The following is a 23941-nucleotide window of genomic DNA, read 5'->3' as shown; positions in this document are numbered from 1 at the left end:
GCTAGATATATTCTTTTTGCATTGATTACAATGTTTTTGATTTGACATTTTTTGTTGTTGTTTATTATATAAAATTTCTTGGGGTTCAAATCAAAATTCTATGCTTAATAAAAAATATCAGTTGGGTTCAGCAGTGTGATTTGTGTGTGTGTGTGTGTGTGTGTGTGTGTGTGTGTGTGTATGTGTGTTAATATTTTTGGCTTTGGTATTTATATAAAATTTCTTGGGGTCCAAATCAAAACTTTATACTTAATAAACCTATGACAGGTTGTTAAAAATTCTATATATTAAATCAAATAGATTTGTAATTCAATTTATACAAATCTGCAATATTTTTGTGTTTAAAAAATATGAGCAGCACTGCAACAACACACCCTCACTCTTTAACAACTCTCACAATACTGGCTGATATGCAATGCAAAATCTCTTTATATACCCTAAGCACGGACCGCATTGAAAGCATCTGAAACAATAAGCCAATCAGAATATAACACATCATCACATTATGGCATAACCAACCAATCAGAAAACAACACATGTCTAATGCATAATATTGGGTAATAATTTGTTGCAAAACATGATGCAATATAAATAAACCAGAAATAGGCCACAAGTGGACCGGAAGAAAATATCTGTGGGTGTGTGTGGGTGTGTATGTGGGTGGGTGTGGGTGGGTGTGGGTGTGTATTGGGTGGGTGTGGGTGGGTGTGGGTGTGTATGTGGGTGGGTGTGGTCAAGGTCAAGGTCATCTCAAGGTCAAGGTCAAAATAATCGAAAAAATAATCGAAAAAATGGTCAAGGTCAAGTTCAAGGTCATCTCAAGGTCAAGGTCAAGATCAGTGTGTGTGTGGGTGTGGGTGGGTGGGTGTGTGTGTGTTAATACGTTTGGCGTAGTTTTAGGTGTGGGCAAAAAAAATATCAAGATGGGCATATTTTTGACAGGTTTATGGACAACAATCTCACAGAAGTGCCTTTTGTAAGTGTAGACAAATCAATCTGAGGGGGGTCATACTTTCTCAGGAAATTCCCGAGGGCATTTTTACAAAAATCTTGGATTAGACAGGGTTCCACACTTGAGCAAAAAGCTCATATGGGCATGTTGAGCTAGTTTTAAGTGTAGGCAAATCTGCCAGAGGGGGGCTCATACTTTCTCGGGTTTATAGTATATACTTTTACACTACTCACCAGAGTTCCAGTTACGAGCTAACTGTACATTGAAAAACGGAAATTTTCACTAACTTCCAGTTACGTGCTAACATGAACCTTAACTGGACATTGAAAAACCGACCCTAAAACACATTGTTTTAAACGTTTAAAACATTTGTAAAAAGAACAAAGCCGTGTGTTTTAAACGTTTAAAACAAAGTGTTTTAAACATGCCAGCCCTGGTTAAGAGTTTGGGAACGCACCAGTTAATAAAATTGACAGGGAGCCGTTGACATTAAGAACGCTGTATGAATGTTAATATTTTGAAAGTTGTTGATTTCGTTTTTCGATTTGTTTTTGTTTTTAGGAAGCTTGATTTTGTGTTAAACGAGAAAGTGCGTGTACACGACTTTGTATCGGATTATTTAAGGTGAAATAATACTTTAAGAAGTTAAATTGTGCTCTTGTAACGTAATTAATATAATATTGTGGAAACCCATTTGAGCGCTGAGAACGTGAGATTTAATTTTTAAATTGTGTAAAATAGTAAAAGTTCGGTATATCGGAGACATATTAAAATCGGATATTTTGTGTTTCGCATGGTTCGTACTTACCAATTGTGTATTGCGGAACATAGTTCAAGGTGCCATTATGCTTCTTACACGAAAACAGACAATTTTTCACATATAGAGTGATTTTTTTTATTCCTTTCTTTGCTTCCGTAACGCACGTTATGACGGTCACATTTTCACTCAAGTTTTGGGTATGCAGTGTTTCCAACCTTCTTCACCGGAAAATACCTACTATCGTGTTCGTCACGTGATAATTTTATATTATGCATGGGGGTAACATTATCGTATGAGGGAAACGGATTCCTTCAAATTTACAGGAGAAAGTACTTACGGAAATCATTTTCTTTAGTGTTGTGGAAGTTCCTGAATATAGATTTGATCCATTTTATTAATGTGAATGTGTGTTGTTTTCTGCGAAAATCTCTGTCCGACACGCTGTTTCTGCTCCCGCCATTTGCTTTCTGCATGAGAGTTCAATGTTCCGTGTGTTAAGATGATGCAACCCCGTAGCCAGTGTTTCAGCCTCGCCGTGGTTTCACTAGAACCACGTGTCGAGTATTTTTAATTATTTTTTTTAACTATGCTTGCCTAACCTAACTTAACCTAACCTAACCTATACGGAAAATTGTTTTTGGGGCTAATGTGAATGGTTTTTGTGGCTAACGTCAATGGTTTGTGAGGCTAACGACAATGGTTTGCGACGTATTAGCATAATTTCAAATCCGGGCACAAAAGTAGATATTTTCCGGTGAACGAGGTTGCAACACTGCATAAATAGACAAAACACTCTCAGAACGCCCCCTAAGCCAGAACGCTATCACGTTTACACAAATTTTGAATATCCACATATTGCTTTCATCTTATTTCAGAGTTATTTTTTACTTCATCGAATCAGTGTCCACAAACTTCTGTCTTGATGGATATCCCTCTTCTTCCACGATATATAATTTATAACTTTATTCCCTTCTGGATCCGGATCTGGACTTCCTTATAATGACGATATGGCCAGTCCTCACATATGCTGTTTGTAACTTTACTTAGCTCCTTTATAAACTTTTATATTCTGCATTACAAGCAAGTCCAACTAGTGGCCTAGTCTTTAGCACCTAGGTTCCAATATCTGACTTTTCCCAACCCTTGGGTCTTCGATTAGAATGCGCTGTCACTATTATTTACGACAAAAGTGTGGACTCGGTGCAACGGTTGATAACGCGCAGTCAAGAGGTGCTTTGGGTCACGACTAGAACATGCCGCCACTGATGTGTCAAAATTCCCACAATGGGGATCGTAATAAGCCAACAGATCAAGGGATCTGTTCAAAGACAAATTTATATCAGTCTTTCTCTTTCCACTTCTTTACATTTCTTATATACTTCCGTATGAGCACATTGATAATTTCACACGTATCTTTATTAATTTATTATCTTCATATCTTTTCTTTTTTTTCTTACACTACACTATATTTTATTATTGTTTATCTTTCTAATTTACTTTTACGTCTATTTTCACTATCATTTATTTATAATTCTTTCTTACATGCCTTGTGCTGTCATCTCTGTTTAATGTCTGTAACTATTTACAAGTGTTAGGCCTATTTGGTACGTAACACTTAGTCTTGTGCAAAATTATGGTTCCTTCAAATTTCTATTATTTTATACTGTATGTAACATTGTTATTCGTACACATAGAATTTCCGAGGAAAAAATGTCATAGCTACTAGTAAATACAGGGAGGTTATTTCAGTCGTTCACCGCCAGCGTGACGGCCGTTCGACGGACTCTTCATGCAACAGGTCCCGGCAAATTGCGTTCAGGAAGTCCGTAACAGAAACCGCTTGTTTTCTAATGTTTCCACTTTTCACAATTACAGTTACAATTACAATTGAAATAAGCACGTACCTTGTCGCAAGGATGCTGGAAAAGGTGTCCTCCCAAGTACAAATATTTCTGGCACCTTATTTCTGACATCTAATCTTAGATTAGTCATCACTACTTTATCCTCAGTTGTCGCGACAGCGCCGGCAGCTTATCGGGGGTTGGGTGAGTTGTCAGCCGCGAGAGGGCGCTTCATACTGCACGTGTCGGCAGTGATGCCAACCGTAGGGACATGTCCCTAAGCATAGGGACTTTTCACTAAATTTCGCCCGCGTAGGAACAGATTTTGCCAAATGAGGGAAAACGTAGGTACTTTTTTCAATCTTGGTAAATGACATTTTATGAATTAGTTTATCTGGATACTTTAGCGAAGAGGAGAAAAAAGAACTAACTAACAATTCTCCATCAGAATTTTGGAACATGTTATCGGTTACCAAAAACTTTCAAGGCAAGTTCCTTTTTTAAAACATTTCCACTCTCGGGAAAATAGTGCTAACATTGCCACATTCTAAAGCGGAAACGGAAAGAATATTTTCAATGTTAAGTGATACAAAAACAAAAAAGGGAAATAAAATGGGACCAGAATTGTTAAAGACTGCAGGAAATACAGCATCACCAACCAACATCTATCTCTGCACAGCAGCAGCATGTATGACTTCAAATAACATAATCAACAGTAAACGACTCAACGTTATTCATTAGGGGTGTGCGGGATCCTTTACTTTAAAAAGTCGTTAATTCTCGACGTTTTCTGCCTTGTAAGTTTCTGGAACTTATCGAAAATTGTAAGTTTTTATTCTAGAAATGCAAAAACAATCACTTAAAGTGAAAATGACTTGTAAAATTCGAGATTTCCAGTGCTTCGGGAAATTTCGAACATTTCCCGTCCCGAAAATTTTCCGACTTGGTCGGGAAATTGCAAATTTTTCAGTCCCGAATGTCGGGATTTAAAAAAATTACCGTCCCGATTCCGTCCCGACCCAAAAAATTCTGTCCCGCACACCCCTATTATTCATTAAGGCAAGAATTTACAATACCGGACCCTTCTGTAATTTCTATGCTACGTCTTATACTCACGAAATAATTATTCGTGATGATTTATCTCAAGTTAACATGTTGGGGTGAGGGGGAAAAAATGTTAATTAACGTGTAGAAGTTGTAAAATAAGCATTTCAATTCTCGCAATGATTCTCCGTATACAAGTATGGTAGCCATATTTGTTGATATGAACAAATTACAATTAGTTACGCTGTCTACAGCGTTGCCACACTGTTGATTTCATACTTGGAGAGCATGGATTGTGTAAGAATAGCGGAAGAGAACAGTAAAAAAGTTGTTAATGTTATACAGATTGTTAGGTGGAGTGTGCAGGAGGGCTAATTATTAAACTTATTCATTTCAGTATATTGCCCAAAGAACGTGCTTACATGTGACAGCGACAATCACGATGTAGAAGAACTGATTTGATTACAGGTAAATTTGGCAACATTACATCAATCATAAAATTGCAGGATACTAAAATGGCGTCTTCGATGATGTTAAAGTGCTACGAAAAAAATATTTTTTATCGGTTCGTAATCACAATTACCGCAAAACCATTCAGGAATAGCCCCACTGAGCATTCTCGGTAAGGTTAGGTTAAGTTAGGTTAGGCAAGGCAAACATAGTTAAAATTTGGGCTCGAAAAACGGGTAGCCCAACAAACCATTGACGGATAGCCCCACGAACCATTCAGGTACAAAAAAGGTAAAGTGTTCCCCTGTGCATAGCACCACGCCATGAAGGCGTATAGGGGGTGTGAGGGTAACGCCCCACACTTTCTTGATCCGGTCGTGAGTGGGGGTGATGTGATCAGCATCACGCCCCTGATCGCCTTTACCCCCCCAGGGTTTCCCCCAGGTACCCATGTTATTCGACGCTGGGTAGGCGCCGGGGCCGCTTCCAGGTACCTACGGTTAGGTTAAGTTAGGATAGGCAAATGTAAATTCGCTCCTTCATTAATTGTGGAAGCACCGAGCAGAAAGATTTGGTAAGTAAATGTGTATATTTTATCTTCTGTTTTGCATGCTCATGAGGTGATAATTTTTTTAGTCGCTTTACTTGGCGTAGGGACATTTGGTCAGTTGTAGGGACATTTTGACTACGTCTGTAGGGACATTGCCGAAAAATGGTTAGCAACACTGTCGGCTACCAGACGTCAGTGTACGTTCATGTTCACTTCTGTTTGCGTTTATCAGTACACGTGTTGCTTATACTGTGTTATTGTAATGTGCTACTCATGGCCAGTGCTTTATTGTGTGTTAATTGTTATTCATTCATTAGTTATGTCGTTAAACAAATATAGTCTTGAACAGAGAGTTTTTATGTACGATAATTACGTGAAAACGAATTCTTGCAGAAAAGTGGTCAGGGAATTACGATAGACAGGATCTCTTGAACCTAAGAAACGTGTTGTATTGCTGTTAAAGGAGGTCATTTTCAACATCTCTTATAACACAGGAGGTTAGTGATCATCATTATTATTACTTTTAAATATCATTTTACGCTTTCGGTTTGCTTTATGCGCCGGGATGCTGTCTTCCCTTTCTGACAACTGACGATAAAGTAATGATGTTTAATCTAAGATTTTCTGTCAGAAATAAGGTGCCAGAAATATTTGTATTTGGGAGGACACCTTTTCCACACACACACAGCATCCTTGCGACAAGGTACGTGCTTATTTCAATTGTAATTGTAACTGTAATTGTGAAAAGTGGAAACATTACAAAACAAGCGGTTTCTGTTACGGACTTCCTGAACGCAATTTGCCGGGACCTGTTGCATTAAGAGTCCGTCGAACGGCCGTCACGCTGGCGGTGAACGACTGAAATAACCTCCCTGTATAATTATAATTATAATTTTCATATGTACCTGGAAATTAATGTTAATGAAGGTTTCACCAACAAATGTCAATAAAAATGTATATTCAAAGTGTATACACAGAGCATATAATTTGTGTGAAAAGAGAAAAACATGCTGTTTCATGCAACATTGTTATTTATACAGGCAAGAGTTTCAATCTTCCTCGCATACAGCATCACCGCTATTCGGGCGATTTCATGCAGTTTGCAACTTCGTAACAAGTTTGAACATGCAGGCGTGCTCCCTGTCAAGCAGAATGCTGGCGTAGGTATTGTTGTAGGCCTATCGTCTATCTATCAGTGTGTTCGAAATGGGCAAGGTGAAGGAACTTGGTTCCGATCTGAAGGATGTTATTATAAATTTGACTCTTAGAGGTTATTCGGTAAGAAAAATTGGACAAACAGTCAATAAATCACATTCCAAAGTTCAATACTTAGTAAACAAATTTATAGAGGAAGGTTCAACACAGAATGTGCCAAGAAAACCAAAAGAGAGACGGTTGAATAAACGTGATGAACGCTTTATTTTGAAAAGAGTGCAAGAAAACCCCCAACTAAGTGTTCCTCAGTTACGACCATTAGTAGAAAATGTTGCTCTCAAGATGATGTCTCAAACTGTCTGACATGCCTTGTGGAAGCATGGATATCATGGCCGAATACCACGAAAGAGGCCGTATGTAAATAAGGTGAATCACAGGAATAGACTTATTCGCGAAAGAGCACATCCACAAGGACCAGGAATTTTGGATAGTGTCATATGGTCAGATGAATCCAAGATTAATATATACGGGTCAGATGGGATAAATAGGGTCTGGAGAAAATCAAATAAATACAATGATCACATTAACACATTTCCAACAGATAAACACGATGGTGGGTCATAAATGATTTGGGACTGTATGTCGTCCAAAGGTGTTGGTACCATCCAGTTTATTGAGGGTATCATGGATGCATATGTCTTTTTGGACATATTGAAGAACAATGTAAAGCGGAGTGCCCAAAAAATGGACATGCTGCCTATCTACAGATTCGAACAAGATAATGACAGTAAGCATAAAGTGTGAGTTAACTTGAATTGGCTAATATGGAATGTGCCCAAACTACTACAAACACCAGCTCAAAGTCCAGACTTAAATCCCATTGAGCATTTATGGGCAATTTTGAAGCGGTGAGTCCATAAAGCAGGCGTCAAGTCCAAACAAGAGTTGAAAACTGCTGTGCAAGCCAAGTGGAATAAAATAAGCTCTGAAACATGTCGGAAACTGGTTAATTCTATGAAGAACAGGTGCCAAGCAGTAATTAAAGCCAAAGCATACACATCAAAGTATTAGAACTGTCAGTCAATTTGCTCTGAATATACTTTTTTCTTTTATATTATTAAGTGTACAAATAGAAAAGTTGTACAAAAAATGGCATGTTTCTCTTTCAGTTTCATATAATTTATTATTGTCATTGGTTATACAGAATTTGGGGAAGATTTTATGTTCTTAATGATATTAGTTATTGAATTGTAAAGAAACAATTTCAAAAGAGTGTATTTCCTTTCAGATATTAAAGCATTTTCTTTGAAAATCCGTGTGTACGAATAAGAATGTTACATACTGTAGATCTTAGTCTTGTTGGCATTTCCTATAGAATTCCTATATGCAACAAAAATTTCTCCATATGCTGTGTACTTATAAATGTAACAAAGAAGCAGCAATTTCTATGACATTGTAAATCCACCAGAAAATGAAAAATTGTTAATGGTTTATGAACTTTTTCTGTTGTTTTAATATTGTGGATATCTGTTACCCTCTTTTACCTTAGCCTGAAGGCTAGATGCACCCAATACATTTGATGCTGATTGTAATTTTACATTTTACTCTTCGAATTTTCACATGTTCTTGTGTGTGTAGAATGAATTTTGCTAAAAGAAAAAGTTGTGAAAGTGGATATTCATAATAATTAACGGAGTATATATTTAATTGAAAAACGCAAGGTTCAAAAGTAAAAATCATGATGATAAACATGTCTGGAAATATCAGGGAATTTCATAATCAAAAAATCATAGCAACCCTGATTCACTCTTTACATGATTGCATGGTTACATGTTGTTTCTTTCAGAAGAATGGCTCAGCCTGTGGTCACTGCGATGGACAGTTTGTCCTCTGCACTGAAAAGCAACATCATCCCCAACCAAGAATACCTGCTGGAAGGAAGTATACTGGACTCCGCTGTCGAAGTTTTGCTTCACAGGCTTAGAGGCTTATGTGACAATGTTGATACAGGCCCCGAGACATTTCATGATCATGAAATGTGCTTTAATATCCGTAAGTAATTTTACTTGTGTTAAAGAGAAAACATCAATTAATATGTTTTGGTATATCGATTGAATGAAAGTAATGCATGTGTGTGTGTGTAACATATAGGACGTTTTGGGTTCTGTAGGTGATTAAAGCCCATAAGCAAGCACTTCCCCCATTATATTTTCTACCATTTCAGTGATAAGTACGGCTCGGAAGTTGATGACCTAATAAATGCCAGAAAAAGACCCAAAAATAATTTACGCTCTGGAAATGAATGCTTGATTTTTTCATAAATTACAAGAAAGTAGTTCAATAATTCGGTAGAACCTGTTGTTTGGTGGTTTGAACTACTGAAGCAAAGAATAAAAAGTAATTAAGTGTTAATGTAGTTTACTTTATTTTTACTTCAATATTACATAAAATACACCACGAAGTTTTTCTGTATAAGTCATTTATCTACTTTCAGAGTGGATCTTCCAGGATTAGCTGGCCAGCATCTGAAAATATGGTTGTGTTTCGTGTACATCTGATTATATATATTTTTTAATATTGTGACTAACTTTACTTTACAACTTCAGATGGAGTAATAATAGAGGCCACCAAGGGAACCTCAAGAGTAGTCTTTACACAAAGTATTTTAAGTTTGCTGAAGGATAAATAAATTTTCACAATAAATGACCGTACTTTCAATTAATGACGAACTTGCTAAAAGGATCATGTCAGGAAATGTAAATATGTTAGTTATGCTAGCAAATACATTTTAAATTCATGAAACAGGAGAGGAGAGGAAAGAAGCGTAAAAAATGACAAAAAATGCAATAATTATGTTTTCTGGTTCTAACTGAAGGGAAATGGACTGATATCAGGTTTAGCATTGTTTCCAAGGCTCAGAAAAGGGTTTTGAAGTTATTTGCATTCATACTTGGCAATATTTATTTTTTTATTTAAAGAAAAATAAAGCACTGTAAATGTGCAGCTAACTGGAACTGCATTTACAGTTTTATAGTGGAGTAGGAATCCCTGAAATGCACTGCTATCAGAATCAAATCTGGAGACTTTTAATTACAGAGTGTTTCAGCTGATTTGCCCTGATTTTAATCTTTATTCAAAAAAGTCCTGCAACAGATATGAATACACAAGGTACCGTTGGAAAAAGGAAGGTTGAATGTTTATTTTAGTATATTTTCAATATGGCCACTATGCAGTTCAGCGACACGATGAAGGTGAACACACACGTTGTTGAAAACACGTTTCAATGTTTCCTTCAAAATGGTTGCGGTTATCCTCCTGACTTCATCTGGAAAGTCCTCGGGCCAGATTTAAAAACTTCTTGTTTTTGATATTCCCAGAAGTAAGAATCGCAAGGATTTAAGTGTGGACTTGTGGGAGACAACGACATGCCAGAGTTAAACATTTCAGCACATCGATTCAAAATGCGGCCTAGCCCCATCTTGTTGTAACCATTGTCTTTGTATTGCAATACTTTTGTGTCACAGTTCTGGGATGAAAAAGGTATTGAGCATTTCCAGGTAATTTTCAGATATGACATAAAAAAGGGGACCAATGGCACCATGTCTCGAAATTTCACACCGGACAATAATTTTCTCAGCATGGTGCGATGACTCTTGAAACACATGTGGGTTCTACGTAGCTCAAAATCAATGTTTTGTTTATTCACTTCCCCGGTGAGATGAAAATAAGCCTCGTCACTTACCCATAAACTTTCCAGCACAGAATCATCCAAGAATTTCCTGCACGAAGTCCAGGCATTTCTGCTTTCCTGTCTCTGACAACGATTTCAGTACAGCGCATTGCACTGTGGGAAATATTGACAAACTGATGGCGTCTACTGTTAGTAAAACTTTGACCCTTCCTCTTTCCAACAGTACCTTGTGTAAGTTTGTATCTGTTGTCGTAATTTTTTAAATGAAGATTGAAATCAGGGCAAATCAGCTGAAACACTCTGTACAAAGGTCATCCCAAAATTAATGCCTTCTCTGTTGTAAAAAATTTATGTGAAGGAGGAACAATGGGAAAGTTTGTGTATAAGTAGATACACATGTTTGGTAAAGGCACATAGTGGTTCGGATCCCACTTTAAGCTGTAGGTCCAGTCCCAATTAGCCTTACTCAAGGTTCTTACACACCTGGAAATCTCAGGAAACTTCAAAAATATAAAATACTCTGGAAAAATCATCTAAATGATCAATGAGTCCCTATGAAGCACATCTGAAGGACTAGAATATGCTCCTGATAATAACATTCCAATAGACACCAAAAGTTACAACTTCAGTAATTTGCTTTACAAAAGCTGCTTTGAAGATGTAGGCTTTAGATATATGTTTATTTTGCATTGCAGATTAATTACTATTTTACCCATTTGTAAACTTATGTTTCTCAAAAGTGTGAAAATATTTGCATCCAAGTTCCAATTGTTTAATTCAGAATTAATCATGGTACACAGGCATTTTTTACATGGTTTGGTTTCTATTTATATCCGTTAGCACATACTTTCGAGTTTTAATGATTACTTACTGCATCGTGACAACAATTTTTTCACTTCCATACACTCGAATATGATTTTTTTTTTTTTTTTGCAAGCAGACATTCATTCATTCTTGGCTTGGGTAGGGGCTCCTGCTGTCATTCACTTCACGTGCATGGGGTGTGAAGAAGTATCATATCACTAAAAGATTTTGTGTTAGATTTAGATCTCGTGGTATTAATAAAACATCCCTAAATGGTTCCAACAGCTGATCATGTAACAAATCTGGTCCCAAGCACAAAACCCCCCTTCCAGTCTCGCATGAAATCTGCTAAAACTCCATGTCTGAGGCAACGGAACACCAAGAGTGACTGCTCAATGCAAAGCGCCGATGCTTGAGTAAGCTACTTTTCAAAATCATGATTTCTCTGGTAAATACTACTTAGTGAAACTATTGACTGTGCTAATTAGCTTGTCCAACTTTGAAACTTACTCCCACAACTGTTTCCAGTAGTCTAAAGTACTTTAAAATACTCCTATAAAACTTGTCAAATATTATTAAACATTCAGTACTGTTACCCCACAAATATCTTCAACTTTAGTCCTTAAATTGAATTCACACATTGCCATTTTATTCTTGAATTAATTTTGTTATTAGTATCAGAAAGTGAACTGATATGACATTTTTTCAGAGAACGAAAAATCAATTGGTTCTTTCACCTCGACAAATAGTACTTGTGATGAAGTGATTCAAGGGTCTTTAACCATAGAACATTAACTCTTACTGAGAGGAACGTTTTCGCTAACCCCTCACAAATTTTACGACAGTACTTTATTTTTCATGTATCTACAAAACCATTCTTGATTTTTAAAACTGAATATTTTTTTCTCATTCATACATAATATTGCGTTTCTAAAATTGTAATTTCATTAGTTTCTCATTTACTTCTATATTTTTATTTACAATTTTTATAAGTCTTTATTGTCTTTGCAGCGGCATTCGGGCCTCCTCAAACCATTATTGATTTATTTTGCTTTTCTTTCACATGCGACGAATTGCAATGTTGGGGATGAATGGTGATGGGATGACTTTAAGGACAATCACAAACACATGTAAACTCTACACAAAATAATCTACACAGAGAATTTTATATTCTGAGGGTTCTGGTGCGCGAGCCTCTTTTGCCTGACGCCTGGACTCACAGCACTAACAAAACCCCATAGATCGCACGAGTAAAGTATAGGTAGTCGCTAACCCCTCATGAAATTTATGACCCCCCCCCCCCCCCTGTGTAATACTCATACCCATCTGGATGGTAGGTCTGCATAGACTTTTTCTAAGAAAGTTAGGAACGTGCAAGGAAGTTAGGCATGTAGGAAAAGATGCTTTGTTCAAAACAGCAAGATCTAAAAATTGAGCTCTTAAAAATTACAATGGGTTAGTGGTCTAGAGTTAATAAGGAACTGTGTATTTAGACATTTACTTTATAAAAACATTGACATAAGAATAACAACAAAATGGCAGAATATTTTAATAAATTACAGACTACTTAGAAATATATCAGATTGGTAAAATTATCACTAGTATTACTGATACACTGATACCAATAAAATAACAATTAAGCTGTCCCATCTTTAATAATAATATTCAGAGGTCCTGGGTTCAAATTCTACCTGGGCATGCATGTTCTTTGTGAATGTCTGTCATCACTTGTCATCATCAACGTGATTAGCCAAAAGTGGCAGAAAAGCAATGCTAAATAACAAAAACAAATCTAATAATAATATTTTTTTAAAAACAGGTGACGGTGGTCTGGCTATGAGGTGAAATGTAGTCTATTGTAAAATAAATTTAAAATATTTTTATGCTGTGTATTGAGTACTCTTTAAAAAAATTCAAGATTCTGGAAATCTCAGGGAAAATAGAATTTGAGTTAACGTGGGAACCCTGCCTTACTGTGCATAAAGTGGACGCAATCAATATGTTGGGTACCTATTAAGACTATTCAAAATACTGTCCGTTCCTTTCGATACATTTCTGCCTCTGTTGATCCATGCATTCACAGCGAATTTAATGTCTCCCATGTCCTGGAAATGCTGTCCATGAAAGTTGTTTTTGAGAGGGGGCAAACAAATGAAAGTCTGATGGGGCTAAATCAGGACTGTAAGGGAGTTGGGGCGTTACTTACCACCCCCATTTTGTCAGTGACCTGTGACGTTTCCATTGACACATGAGGATGGGTGTCATTGTTGTGCACATACCGAGCACTGTTCATTGTTGCACCATGTTCCAAAAAGTCCTTACAGATGACAACACCTCTGTCCCAGAACGTAGTCACCATCACCTTCTGTCCAGATCACGTGGTTCTCACCACTGAGTTACAGGTCTGCCACTTCGATGTTTATCCACCATCGAGCTTTCCTTTTCTCGGAACTTCTTCATCCATCTTCTAACATTGTTGATGTAATTTGCGTCCTCTCCATATGCAGTCTGCTATAGATGTCTGGTGCCCAACAACCCTCTATTTGGAAGAACTCGATCACAGCTCTTTGTTTTTTTCTGGTATTCATGTTGTTTATGTAGTTGCGTTCAAGTGAAAAATTGTGTACATTAGTAACATATCGTATTATATGTGTGTGAAGTTTGATTGCAAACCGATAACAATATGATGAGTTATTATTAATCCTTTGTACACACTAAATTTCCAGTGAGATCCATTGCATGTTATTAAATACAGTGCGTTTTTCTGTCCCTTGTGCGCTTGACGACAGCTCGCTTGGCGGCCGGCTAGATGGCAACTCCTGGCATATTGTGTCTGATATCTCTGCTATGGAAACCGCTAACTTCGAAATGACTTCAATTTCTCAGAATTACAGGTACAATTACATTAAAAATGAGCACATTAACTGTCACAGGGGATGTTGGAAATGTCTTTGTTCATCAACACATTTCTGGTATATTTTTAGGAAATTTCCATTTACACGGAACGGTTCAGCTTCTGAAATTGCTTCACTTTCTCTCCTGATAATCTCCTTCAGTTCTTCTAATGTGTGGAGGTTTGTTGCATAGACTTTATTTTTCAATTTCCCCCATAGATAAACACTTTACTAACACTAACCCATAAGCCAGGGTGACAAAAGAGGAATGGACAAGAAACCACAGCAGTTTAGAGATTGAGATGTTTCGGGTTTTAGTCACGAAACTGGCACCAAACACTTGCACACTGAATCGGTTGATTACCATTAAATTTGGCAGGAAATGGGGAAATGGCGCAACATGCGATCAAAATGTGAGAAAAGCATTGCAAAAATTTGATATTTTTAAAGAAAGTTAAAGAAAATTTAACTTGAATAGGCCTAGATATCCTTTTTCAAAACGATTTCAACAATGGAAGAAAGGTCCCATTTTTCTCCGTAAATGGAACCATGCTTTGTCAGAGAAGAATATTAAATGCCCATTAACATTCCCCAAAATCCAGTTAAAATTTAACCGACTCTCGTTCTCAATTTGTTCACAAGGTTTCACATGCTACGTGTGTGGAACAGGCACACCTGGGATTTCTGCTGAAAATCGTCTATGCAAAAAATTTGTAGTCACATACGAATCGTACATAAAAACTTTTTGTTGTAATGTGTCATTATTAAAACTATAGCGAAACAGAAATAACATTTGGAACAGTAAACACTTAATCACACAATAGAAAATCGCAAGAACACTCGTAACACATTACCACTTTAAAAATACGACTGAACTGAAATCGCAATGTTACTGAAATGGAATGGGATTAAGGAATGCACAAGTTATGCGCAAAGCCTAGCATGTCTTGTTACCAAAGCTCCGTGATATTTCCTAAAAACATGCCAGAAATGTGTGGATGCAGGTGGACAACATTTCCAACATCCCCTGTGACAATTAATGTGCTTATTTTGAATGTAATTGTAACAGTAATTCTGAGAACTTGAAGTCATTTTGAAGATAGTGGTTTCCATAGAGGAGATATCACATGTGATATGCCGGAAGTTGCCAGCTGCCAAGCGGGCCGTCGTCAGGCGCACAAGGAACAGGAAAAAATGCACTGTATATGAAACAAAAATATCAAAGGATGCATGTGGTTTTTAAAATATTTTATACTTGCAAAATACCAATTGAGATGTGCTATAGGTTTATAACCTAAATTCACTGTGATATTTTAATTTCAGGTGGAACCAGTCCGCAGCCTTTAGTTTTGAGAGTACGAAGAGCTCTTGATCATCCTGACATGCCATACCAGTTGCGTTACATTGGTCAACCTGAATTAGGTAATACTTTGAATATGAAAATATTTAAATATAGAATATACGGTGGAACCTCTATTATTCATTCTTCAGGCTAAAGAATCTAAAATGCAGGACAGTGTATAAACATATTACAATAGTGTATTTTACTCACTATCAATTCAAATAAAAAATATATAAATAACTTACGTGAGTGAGTAGGAATGTTTCAGAATGACGTTTCGGAAGTCTGTACTACTTCCTTCATCAGGTAATAAAATAAAAAAAACTTGAGGTGCCAAACATGGTACCACGTTGTTAAATCGTAAGTTGAGGATTCAGGTTGAGGATAGAAAAGGTAAAAAACTTACGGTGACAGCATAAAAACTCCGATGGAAGACTTCGCTGGTTAAAAATTCCCTATGTTAAAAACAAAAACCACAACTAAAACAAATAAAAATCGAAGACCTGTTACAGTCCCCAGTGTTCTACCCAACATTGACGGAAGTCAATAATCAAAGAAAATTTTATATTAATTTTCTAACATAAAATTAGGGTTCCATTGTTATTATTTATGCCATAGACAGTTGGATACCTTTTTATGTTCTTGTATGACCACATTTTGCCAGGCTGTGGACTCTCTTTACATATGAAATGGAAATTGTTCATTCATTCATGTGGTTTGGTTGCGTGAATTGTCCAATTTTTGTAGTTTCCCAAAATGAATTATCAAGTAAAAAAAAAAAATGTGGCTACATTTGCAGTCACAGGTTTTTGGTTTGTTGTTTTATTACTTATCTTCTCTTGAGCAAAATCTCAAAGGAACTATTAGCCTACTGTAGACAATGTAAACAACAGGAAAGAAAGAAATGCCAGCACTATTTATAAAAGAGAGTATATTTTTCCTCACACACACAGATAATTGTGCCTATAATCAAGTTTAAGACCTTCCGACGTAATCAAAGTTGTCAAATATTCACTAACGAGGAAGAAAGGGACTACTGGAAGAAAAACAAATGACAGTCATAGGTGAAAACTGACATAATTTATTACCCTGACAAAAAGGAAGGCTAAAAAACATATTTTTCATCTTGTTACTGCACAGAAAAGTACATCTATCTTTAAAGCAGATACATTTTTTTAGGTATGTCACAAGAAGTTTATTCTGCAATTCAATGAAAAGTGACTTCTTTGATTTATGACATGCAAACACGATAAAGTTACCAGCACTGTGTTGTGAGGGGAAACTGTCGGTATTCTTACGGTTGATTGATTGATTTGCTTTATTTTACTTCACTTTTTGTGCCACTTTTGGCAAAGATGGGGATGAGTGATGACATGATGAAATTGATGAATGGACACTCACAAACATCCATGCCCAGGCCAGGATTTGAACCCAGGATCCCTGGGATCGTAGCCTGATGTGCTAACCACTCCGCCAGCTATTCACACTATTGATAGCACTACAAATTAAGTAAGTGATGGTGTTCATTTACCAGGTGAAGGCATGCAGTGTTAAATTACAAACATTTTTCAATGAATCGAATTATTACTATATGCATTAAGCTTTTATTTAAGTGATTACTATGCGGATGTGCAATAAAATTGTATTTGAATGTAAAATAAATACTTAAAACACTTATTTCTTGATCGTTGTATACTTCAGGCATTCCATTTTCACCTGCTTGTGCTGGTTGCTGCTTCTATGAAGATGCATCTGTCTTGCATGAAGAATGCCAAGTGCAATGTTGTCTATATTGATTACGATATCAACGTAGTTACATAGTCTACATTGTCTACACATAGAATGTAGACAATCGTTGTTTACGAGTAGACACACATCACTGACATAGAGGAGCAGAAGGGATATGTAGCCTTTTAAATGCAAATACTTCTTTATTCATGATTCACTCGACAATTGTCTTCTTTTCATCCTGTATCAATACCTAATTGTTGTGTTTTTGCTGATTTTTTAAAAAAATTCCTTGTGTTCATACTGTATTGTTATGCTGTGTCTTTGATTAAATTTTACATTTTAAATATAACTTACTTGTTGAAGAGTTGATATGATTTAGTTTTCTTTGCTTTTCCATGTTACTTTAAGATATTGGAAATGCTTAGATGCATATGGTAATATTTCCTAATGTTTAATTTTAGGAGACAAATCTCGACCAACGGTGGTTCGGAGCAGCATTGATATTGGTACAAGCTCTTCAGTGGTTGAATTTTTGACTGAACTAGGATGCCGCATGGAATTCGAATACATTGTAAAAGGCTACATGTTCAGAAAAGGCAGGATGAAAATCACTGTCTCAAAAATCTTTAAGGTAAAAAATCATGCTAATTATAAACAGCATAATATTTTTCATTGCAGTGGTGTGTTGTATTCTTTACCAAATGCTTGCCAAGATTGTATCTTGTACTCGTAATTATGGTCACATCGAATTCAAATTACTCGTTGTCCATTTACATGTGCACATGAAAGCCAAACAAGAAATTTGAGATTGAACCGGAATAACAAAAAACTATCCTTGCATGCACGTAACATAAGCTCTATAGATCTGTGTCAAAGTCTGCTGCAGGAACATTTTTAAAGATAAGCAAACTCACAATATTCACCCATTGTTCTTTTTAAATGGCATCATATATGATGTCTTTCTGGTATTATTTCATTTTTCCTTGTATAATTTTGTACGATTGGTGAATTCATCTGCTTAAGACAAAGCAGAGATTTATTGCAATATTACTACACATTATTCAATTTTAACATTTCTAATAGAGTCTGTATTACTACAAGCTTTGTTTGTAAAATCATTTCATACTTACGTTGAAAATGTATTGGGGAGAAAATGACTCTTATCTTAGCTGACTGACGCAAAGGTGGATATAACCCATGTAATGTTCCTCTACAGAAAAAAAATGCTAAATTTTAAGATGTTCCCTAATCCAGTGTGGCTACTCACTGGGAATTCCTTGAATTGTGGGAATTATGCGTGAATTTTTCTCTGTACACTTAAAAAATTGCAATTTTTATTAATTCAAATCCCATTGATTTTATACACATTTATAAATACCCTGAGACAAGTTTTTCACAGTTTAGCTTTAATTTTTATCTAGGAAGGAAAAGAAAGCTGCATGGAAAGAAACAAGAGTTCTCTCAATCCGTTTACTTTGTTAGTGTCCTTGTCAGAACAATCTATATGACAGATGGAAGATTGTTGGAATATGTTTGTTGATGCATAAGTTCGTAGTGTTTTTTTTTTTCACCGTCACAAAGTATTTTACTTCATAATCATTTGAGATGAACAAAAGACAAAAATTAATCAGTATTGTATTTTCCTTCATTGTCTGTTACTGTCTACCAGGTCTGGGACAATTTTTCGATTCCACGCATGAGGAAATCAGCTGATTTCAGGTCAAAGATGTTGTCAAGCCAAGTTTGAAGAGCATTTTCTTTACCAAAGGAGTTTCCTTGAAGATTGGTGGATTGAGAGCTGAAAAAAAGTGGAAATCTGATGGTGCAAGATCGGGGAAGTAAGATGGATGTGGAATAAGCTCCCAAACAAAGCTCTTTGATAGCAGCTTTTGTCTTAGCAGAGTGTGGGCGTGTATTATCGTGTTGGAGCAGCACTTGATGCAGCGTTCCTGGCCTATTCTCTGATTCGTGTTGTTTTTGCTTAAAGCTTGCGGTATCCTGAACCTTACCCGTGGAATGCAAATGTCGCACGATGGTTGAATGGTCACATTTGCTAATTCTCGGCTCGACTGACGTGGATCATCGTTGATTAATGAGTTTAAACGGCCGTAATTAAAACCGGATGGTCTTCCTAAACATGGAGAATCACTCAAGTCAAAATTGCTTGCTCTCTTTGAAATGACAAAACAATATCCTTTCCCTGCTTTAAGCTTTATTGTTGGCATTCTCCCCGTACAAAGCACAAATGTTTTCAGCTGCATTTCCTCCTCTGATAAACCCAGACAGAAGAATATGTTGGATGTGTTCGCTTTTTTCCACTTGACACTTATTGTTCTTTAGCAAAAAATAACACTATCTTCCTTCAAACCTGCAAATTTCAATGCGTATTCATAAGCACAACAATTCCACTCCAATTGATGAACGTAAAAATGATGAATAAACTCCCAACACTGCATCGTTGCCATACCAAACACAAACACTGCAAATGTATGCATCAACCCAATAAGATATCTTGAAGTTTGTTTAGGTAAATTTGAGTTTGAAATTCTTGTACAATTAACAATTTTTCGTAGATTAGTTCCCGTAACATTTGTGACTTGTGTTTGTAGATGTATTTGAAGTTTTGAGTGTGTGAAATGGCAAATGTAAACTCCGCACCTTAAATTATCATCTTTTGAATATATATGAGGTGTGACACAAAATAAAACGGATTTAAGTAATAACTCAGAATACTTACATTATTGGTTCCTGTCGGTGGTGTCACCTTCAAAGTAGTCCCCCTCCGCTTGAACACACTTTTTCATTCGCCGCTGCCATTGTTTGTAACATCCCTCGAAGTCATCTTCTGTAAGGGCCTTTAGTACGTTTTCAGTTGTTGTTTTTTAACCTCATTAACAGAGGTAAAATGTGTTCCTTTTAGTTGAGATTTGATTTTCGGGAACAAAAAAAAGTCACAAGGTGCCAAATCAGGCAAGTATGGCAGGTGTTCTAACACTGCAATTTTTTTTTTGTAGCCAAAAATTGATGTACGGATAGTGCCTTGTGGGCGGGTGCATTGTCCTGATGCAAGATCCATCCACTTACCCACAACTGGGGCCTTTTCTTTTTAACTTTTTCACAAAGTTTCCCCAACACCTGAAGGTAGTATTGTTGGTTTACACTTCACCATAAACTTCCCTCAACATTTGAAATGTTTCAGTAGCAGATTTTCGAAATTTCACGAGAAACTTGATGTTAACTCTTTGTTCTCCTTTCACACTCGTCATTTTCCAGCAAAGCACTGACACACGTGTTCACACGGTGATGCTTATCTCGCGACTGGCTGGCCCGGGTGAGTCCAATTCACGGTGCTAGGGAGGGCAGGTATGGTAGTTTATCCCTGCAAAAGCAATACACGTCAAGTTAATTATTTTGAGTAATACAGCCACAATCTGTTGTTTTTTTTTTTGTCGCACCTCATAAACCATTTAATTGAATTGATTTAGAATTTAGAATACATTAGAAATCACCTAGACCCTTTTAATTGTTAATACATTTGTGTGAGTGTTGAGAGGCAGTAATACATACAGTTGAAATAGAGAAAACATTTGTTTGTACCTGTGAATTTTTGGAAAGTTCACCTTGAAAATCGGGAATTATATTTGAATTATATCATGGCTCTAGAGTTGCCACCCTGTAATCTGAATTCATCTTGTTACATGGTTAATATGGAAGCTGCCCCATGTCCCTACTGAAAATTCTGTCTACTGTTTTCAGTAGATAAATAGGTGCTTTGAAACACTTACTGTTTTCAGTAGCTGAACTGTAGAGCTAATGTTTTCTACTGGTTTTAGTAGCTCAATTGTGTCTGCTGTTTTCAGTAACATAATTGTACAGTTGTGTTGATATATTGAATATAAAAACAGTAGTATCATCAGTATGGCTAGGATTTTCATGACTGCATTTTTTTTTTTTTTTGGTAAGGGTGATATGTTCCCCAAACATATAGAAATTCATATTATGAAGAAACTAATTACATTAAGGAGTTTTTTAAGGGCATATTTTGGCATATTTGGCCTTTTTTACATGATATAGCATATTTTGATGGATTTTCGGTCATATTCAGCATATTTTTTTGCATTTTCAAGAAATATACAGTCATATTCGAAGTGGATTCGTTCTTACTCCCATATTTGGTCGAGAGTTTTTTTTTTTTTTTTTTTTTTTTGGACTGTAGCAAAATATTGTTAATTTTTATTTGAAAATTTACAGAAAGTATTCATTGTGCATTGCAACTCAGGGCCCATAAAGTGAACTAAAAATAATACGTATGTGAAAATATCTCGGCATTTAGATATTGATGTTTGAAACAGTTCAGTTATAAGGGCATATTTTTCAAATTATAGTGCATATTTTGTAAAATTTTTAGGTCATAAGAATCCTATCCTTAATCATCAGTAATGAAAAAAATTCTTACCTATAAAACTGAAAATGCAATGGAAAAATCGCATAAACAACTAAAATAAATGTATGGTAAAGAATGTGGAATTTCCAACCACCAGTCTCCTACCACCGTTACCTCCCAGCATTGCCTTGAGTTACCCATTGATTTCTGGCTGATTGAACCCCAGAGTCACTTTATGCAGGAACATTGTCAGGAAAATTCCTACCTGAGATGGCCCACACAGGGAATTGGACCCAGGTCTCTCATGTAGCAGTCAGATGCTTACTGGATCACTATGGCTCGCGCATATCTTGTATGTACTAGTTCCTACATTGAACTTTTATATGGAATTTGCAAGTAACAAAAGGTGTTCCTATTTCTTGCAGATGGTGCAGGGTAAACCAGCAGAGAGTTTAGAACCAGTCTCTTTGTCATATTTGGTGGAACTTAGTGTGTTGGCACCTAGTGGACAAGATGCTGTTGCAGAGGATATGAGAAGCTTTGCTGAACAGTTGAGACCGTTAGTTCAACTGGAAAAGATGGATTATAAAAGATTGCAACATGCGTAGATTTAAAAGGGAACATTGTAAGTTTTATTTATTGTTTTGATGACTCTATGTTGATGTTCCCAATGCTGAAGGTAACTACATTTAAATGCTATTTGAATATTTATTATTAAGAAAGAAATTGAAGTAATGTGACTTCTTTATTTGAAATTATGTTAGAAATATTATTTATAAAAATTGTTTCTGCAAATGCATTGTAACTGAAAATTAGGTGACATATGCTTTACTTACAGCAATAGCTGCAAAATGCAATATTTATATATTACATAAACGTGGTCTTGTAAAGACAAGGGAATTTATGAATTGCATGTTATGTGGTGTTTAAATGAAATTACAAATTTGTGTGCATAAAAATTTCTATTTTTTATAAAACTGTGCAGTACATTACAGACAAACTTATATTTAAGGGAGATTTCACCCCAAAATGTCAAGCGACATACGATACGTGACATTACAGGATTTCACCAATCAAATGTGCAGCTTCTAATATAGAAGAATATGCAGTAAAAGGTTATTGTATTTTTTAAAACCATGCTAACATTTCTTTATGATTAACTGAAATATATATTTGGGCATGAATGAAAAATAGATACATTTTAAGTATCCATAATAGAATTGTTTTGTGCTATGGTATGAACTTTTGTATTGGATATTAATGAAAATATTTAATTGTTATTACAAATTATGAAGCATTTTTTATATTCTGTTCATCTTCTCTCTTATTATTTATTCCAAATCATGTTCATCAGTAGCAAATATAAAAGCAACAACTTGCATATGAAATAATAAAGATTAAATTATAATTTTTCAAGGCATCAAATAATAATTCATGGTGTGATTCTAAATCCAATTGTATATTCCACACACTTATTTTTATTACTTCAGTTGTGCTAACAAGGATAAATCTTGAGATCTGACAATGAAGCCTTATAATATATTATTTGTAATAATATAATAATAAGAAATGAAATTCCATTGTTAAAGTTAGGCATGAAATTGTGTTTTTTTTTATTTGCTGTAAAGTTTTATTGTAAAAATTTGTGTTGTAATTTTGTTAATTTTTTCAATTAAATAAACATATTTCATCAAATTTTGTTTGTTTACTGAAAATATTATGTAGAATGTTAGGACTAAATGCACAGCCATGAAATTAGGCAGGTGAAGTTCGCGCTGTTGCCACGTCTGAGCACAACCCCATATGTTCGGAGGTGTAAGAGAATGAAATATCTCTTTGTAGAATTGGTCTTTGTAATCCATGTGATACAAACTGACAGTTTTTGCTCCAAAAATCAGGGATGACACAAAAGTGTTCCGAAGAGAGGCTGGTCTGACGCTCGAACTACGCAATACAGCCTGGTTGACGTTGCCACACAGTGTACGAGAACATGCAAGTTTTGTCCTGCTCTCGCTTTGCTCTTCCCATATGTGGCACCAGTTCAATTCTGCTCAGCCTATTTTCATGGCCATGCATTTAGTTGAAGATGTAGTGGCTTTACACAGGTAAAGGCAATTGACTAAACACTGAACTAGTTTACATCATTCAAATTCTGTTTTATGCCTAATGTTGTTTAACATGTTGTCAATGTACTCTTGTGACTTTTTGAATATAATGTTAGCACTTGATGTGGTAAATTTAAGGAAAAATATTACAAGAACAAGTGAGGAGATTAAATACAATGTTCTTTAATTTTAACTGGTGTTAACCGTGTTATGCCTGCAACCACATGAATGAACAGCT

At 35.9% G+C, this 23941-nt stretch overlaps 1 protein-coding gene across 2 annotated transcripts; it reads left to right on the top strand.

The window, feature by feature from the left end:
• The first annotated feature begins 1496 nt into the window (after positions 1 to 1496).
• Positions 1497 to 23287, top strand: MED18 (mediator complex subunit 18). Of its 2 annotated transcripts, none has more exons than XM_083141941.1 (5): positions 1497 to 1576; positions 8599 to 8804; positions 15465 to 15563; positions 17676 to 17845; positions 22024 to 23287. In XM_083141941.1, the coding sequence occupies exons 2-5, from the start codon at positions 8603 to 8605 to the stop codon at positions 22204 to 22206; spliced, it is 654 nt and encodes a 217-aa protein (XP_082998067.1). In that variant the 5' UTR covers positions 1497 to 1576; positions 8599 to 8602; the 3' UTR covers positions 22207 to 23287. The 2 variants fall into 2 exon arrangements, with proteins under 2 accessions (XP_082998067.1, XP_082998068.1); XM_083141942.1 differs by having other exon boundaries at positions 1508 to 1576; positions 8602 to 8804.
• The last annotated feature ends 654 nt before the right edge of the window (positions 23288 to 23941 follow it).

The sequence above is a fragment of the Lepisma saccharinum genome, chromosome 20 (assembly GCF_977018435.1).
Source record: "Lepisma saccharinum chromosome 20, izLepSacc3.1, whole genome shotgun sequence".
Classification (NCBI taxonomy): Eukaryota; Metazoa; Arthropoda; class Insecta; order Zygentoma; family Lepismatidae; genus Lepisma; species Lepisma saccharinum.
The sequence above is the reverse complement of the archived record's forward strand: the minus strand, read 5'-3'. Positions and strand labels throughout refer to the sequence as shown.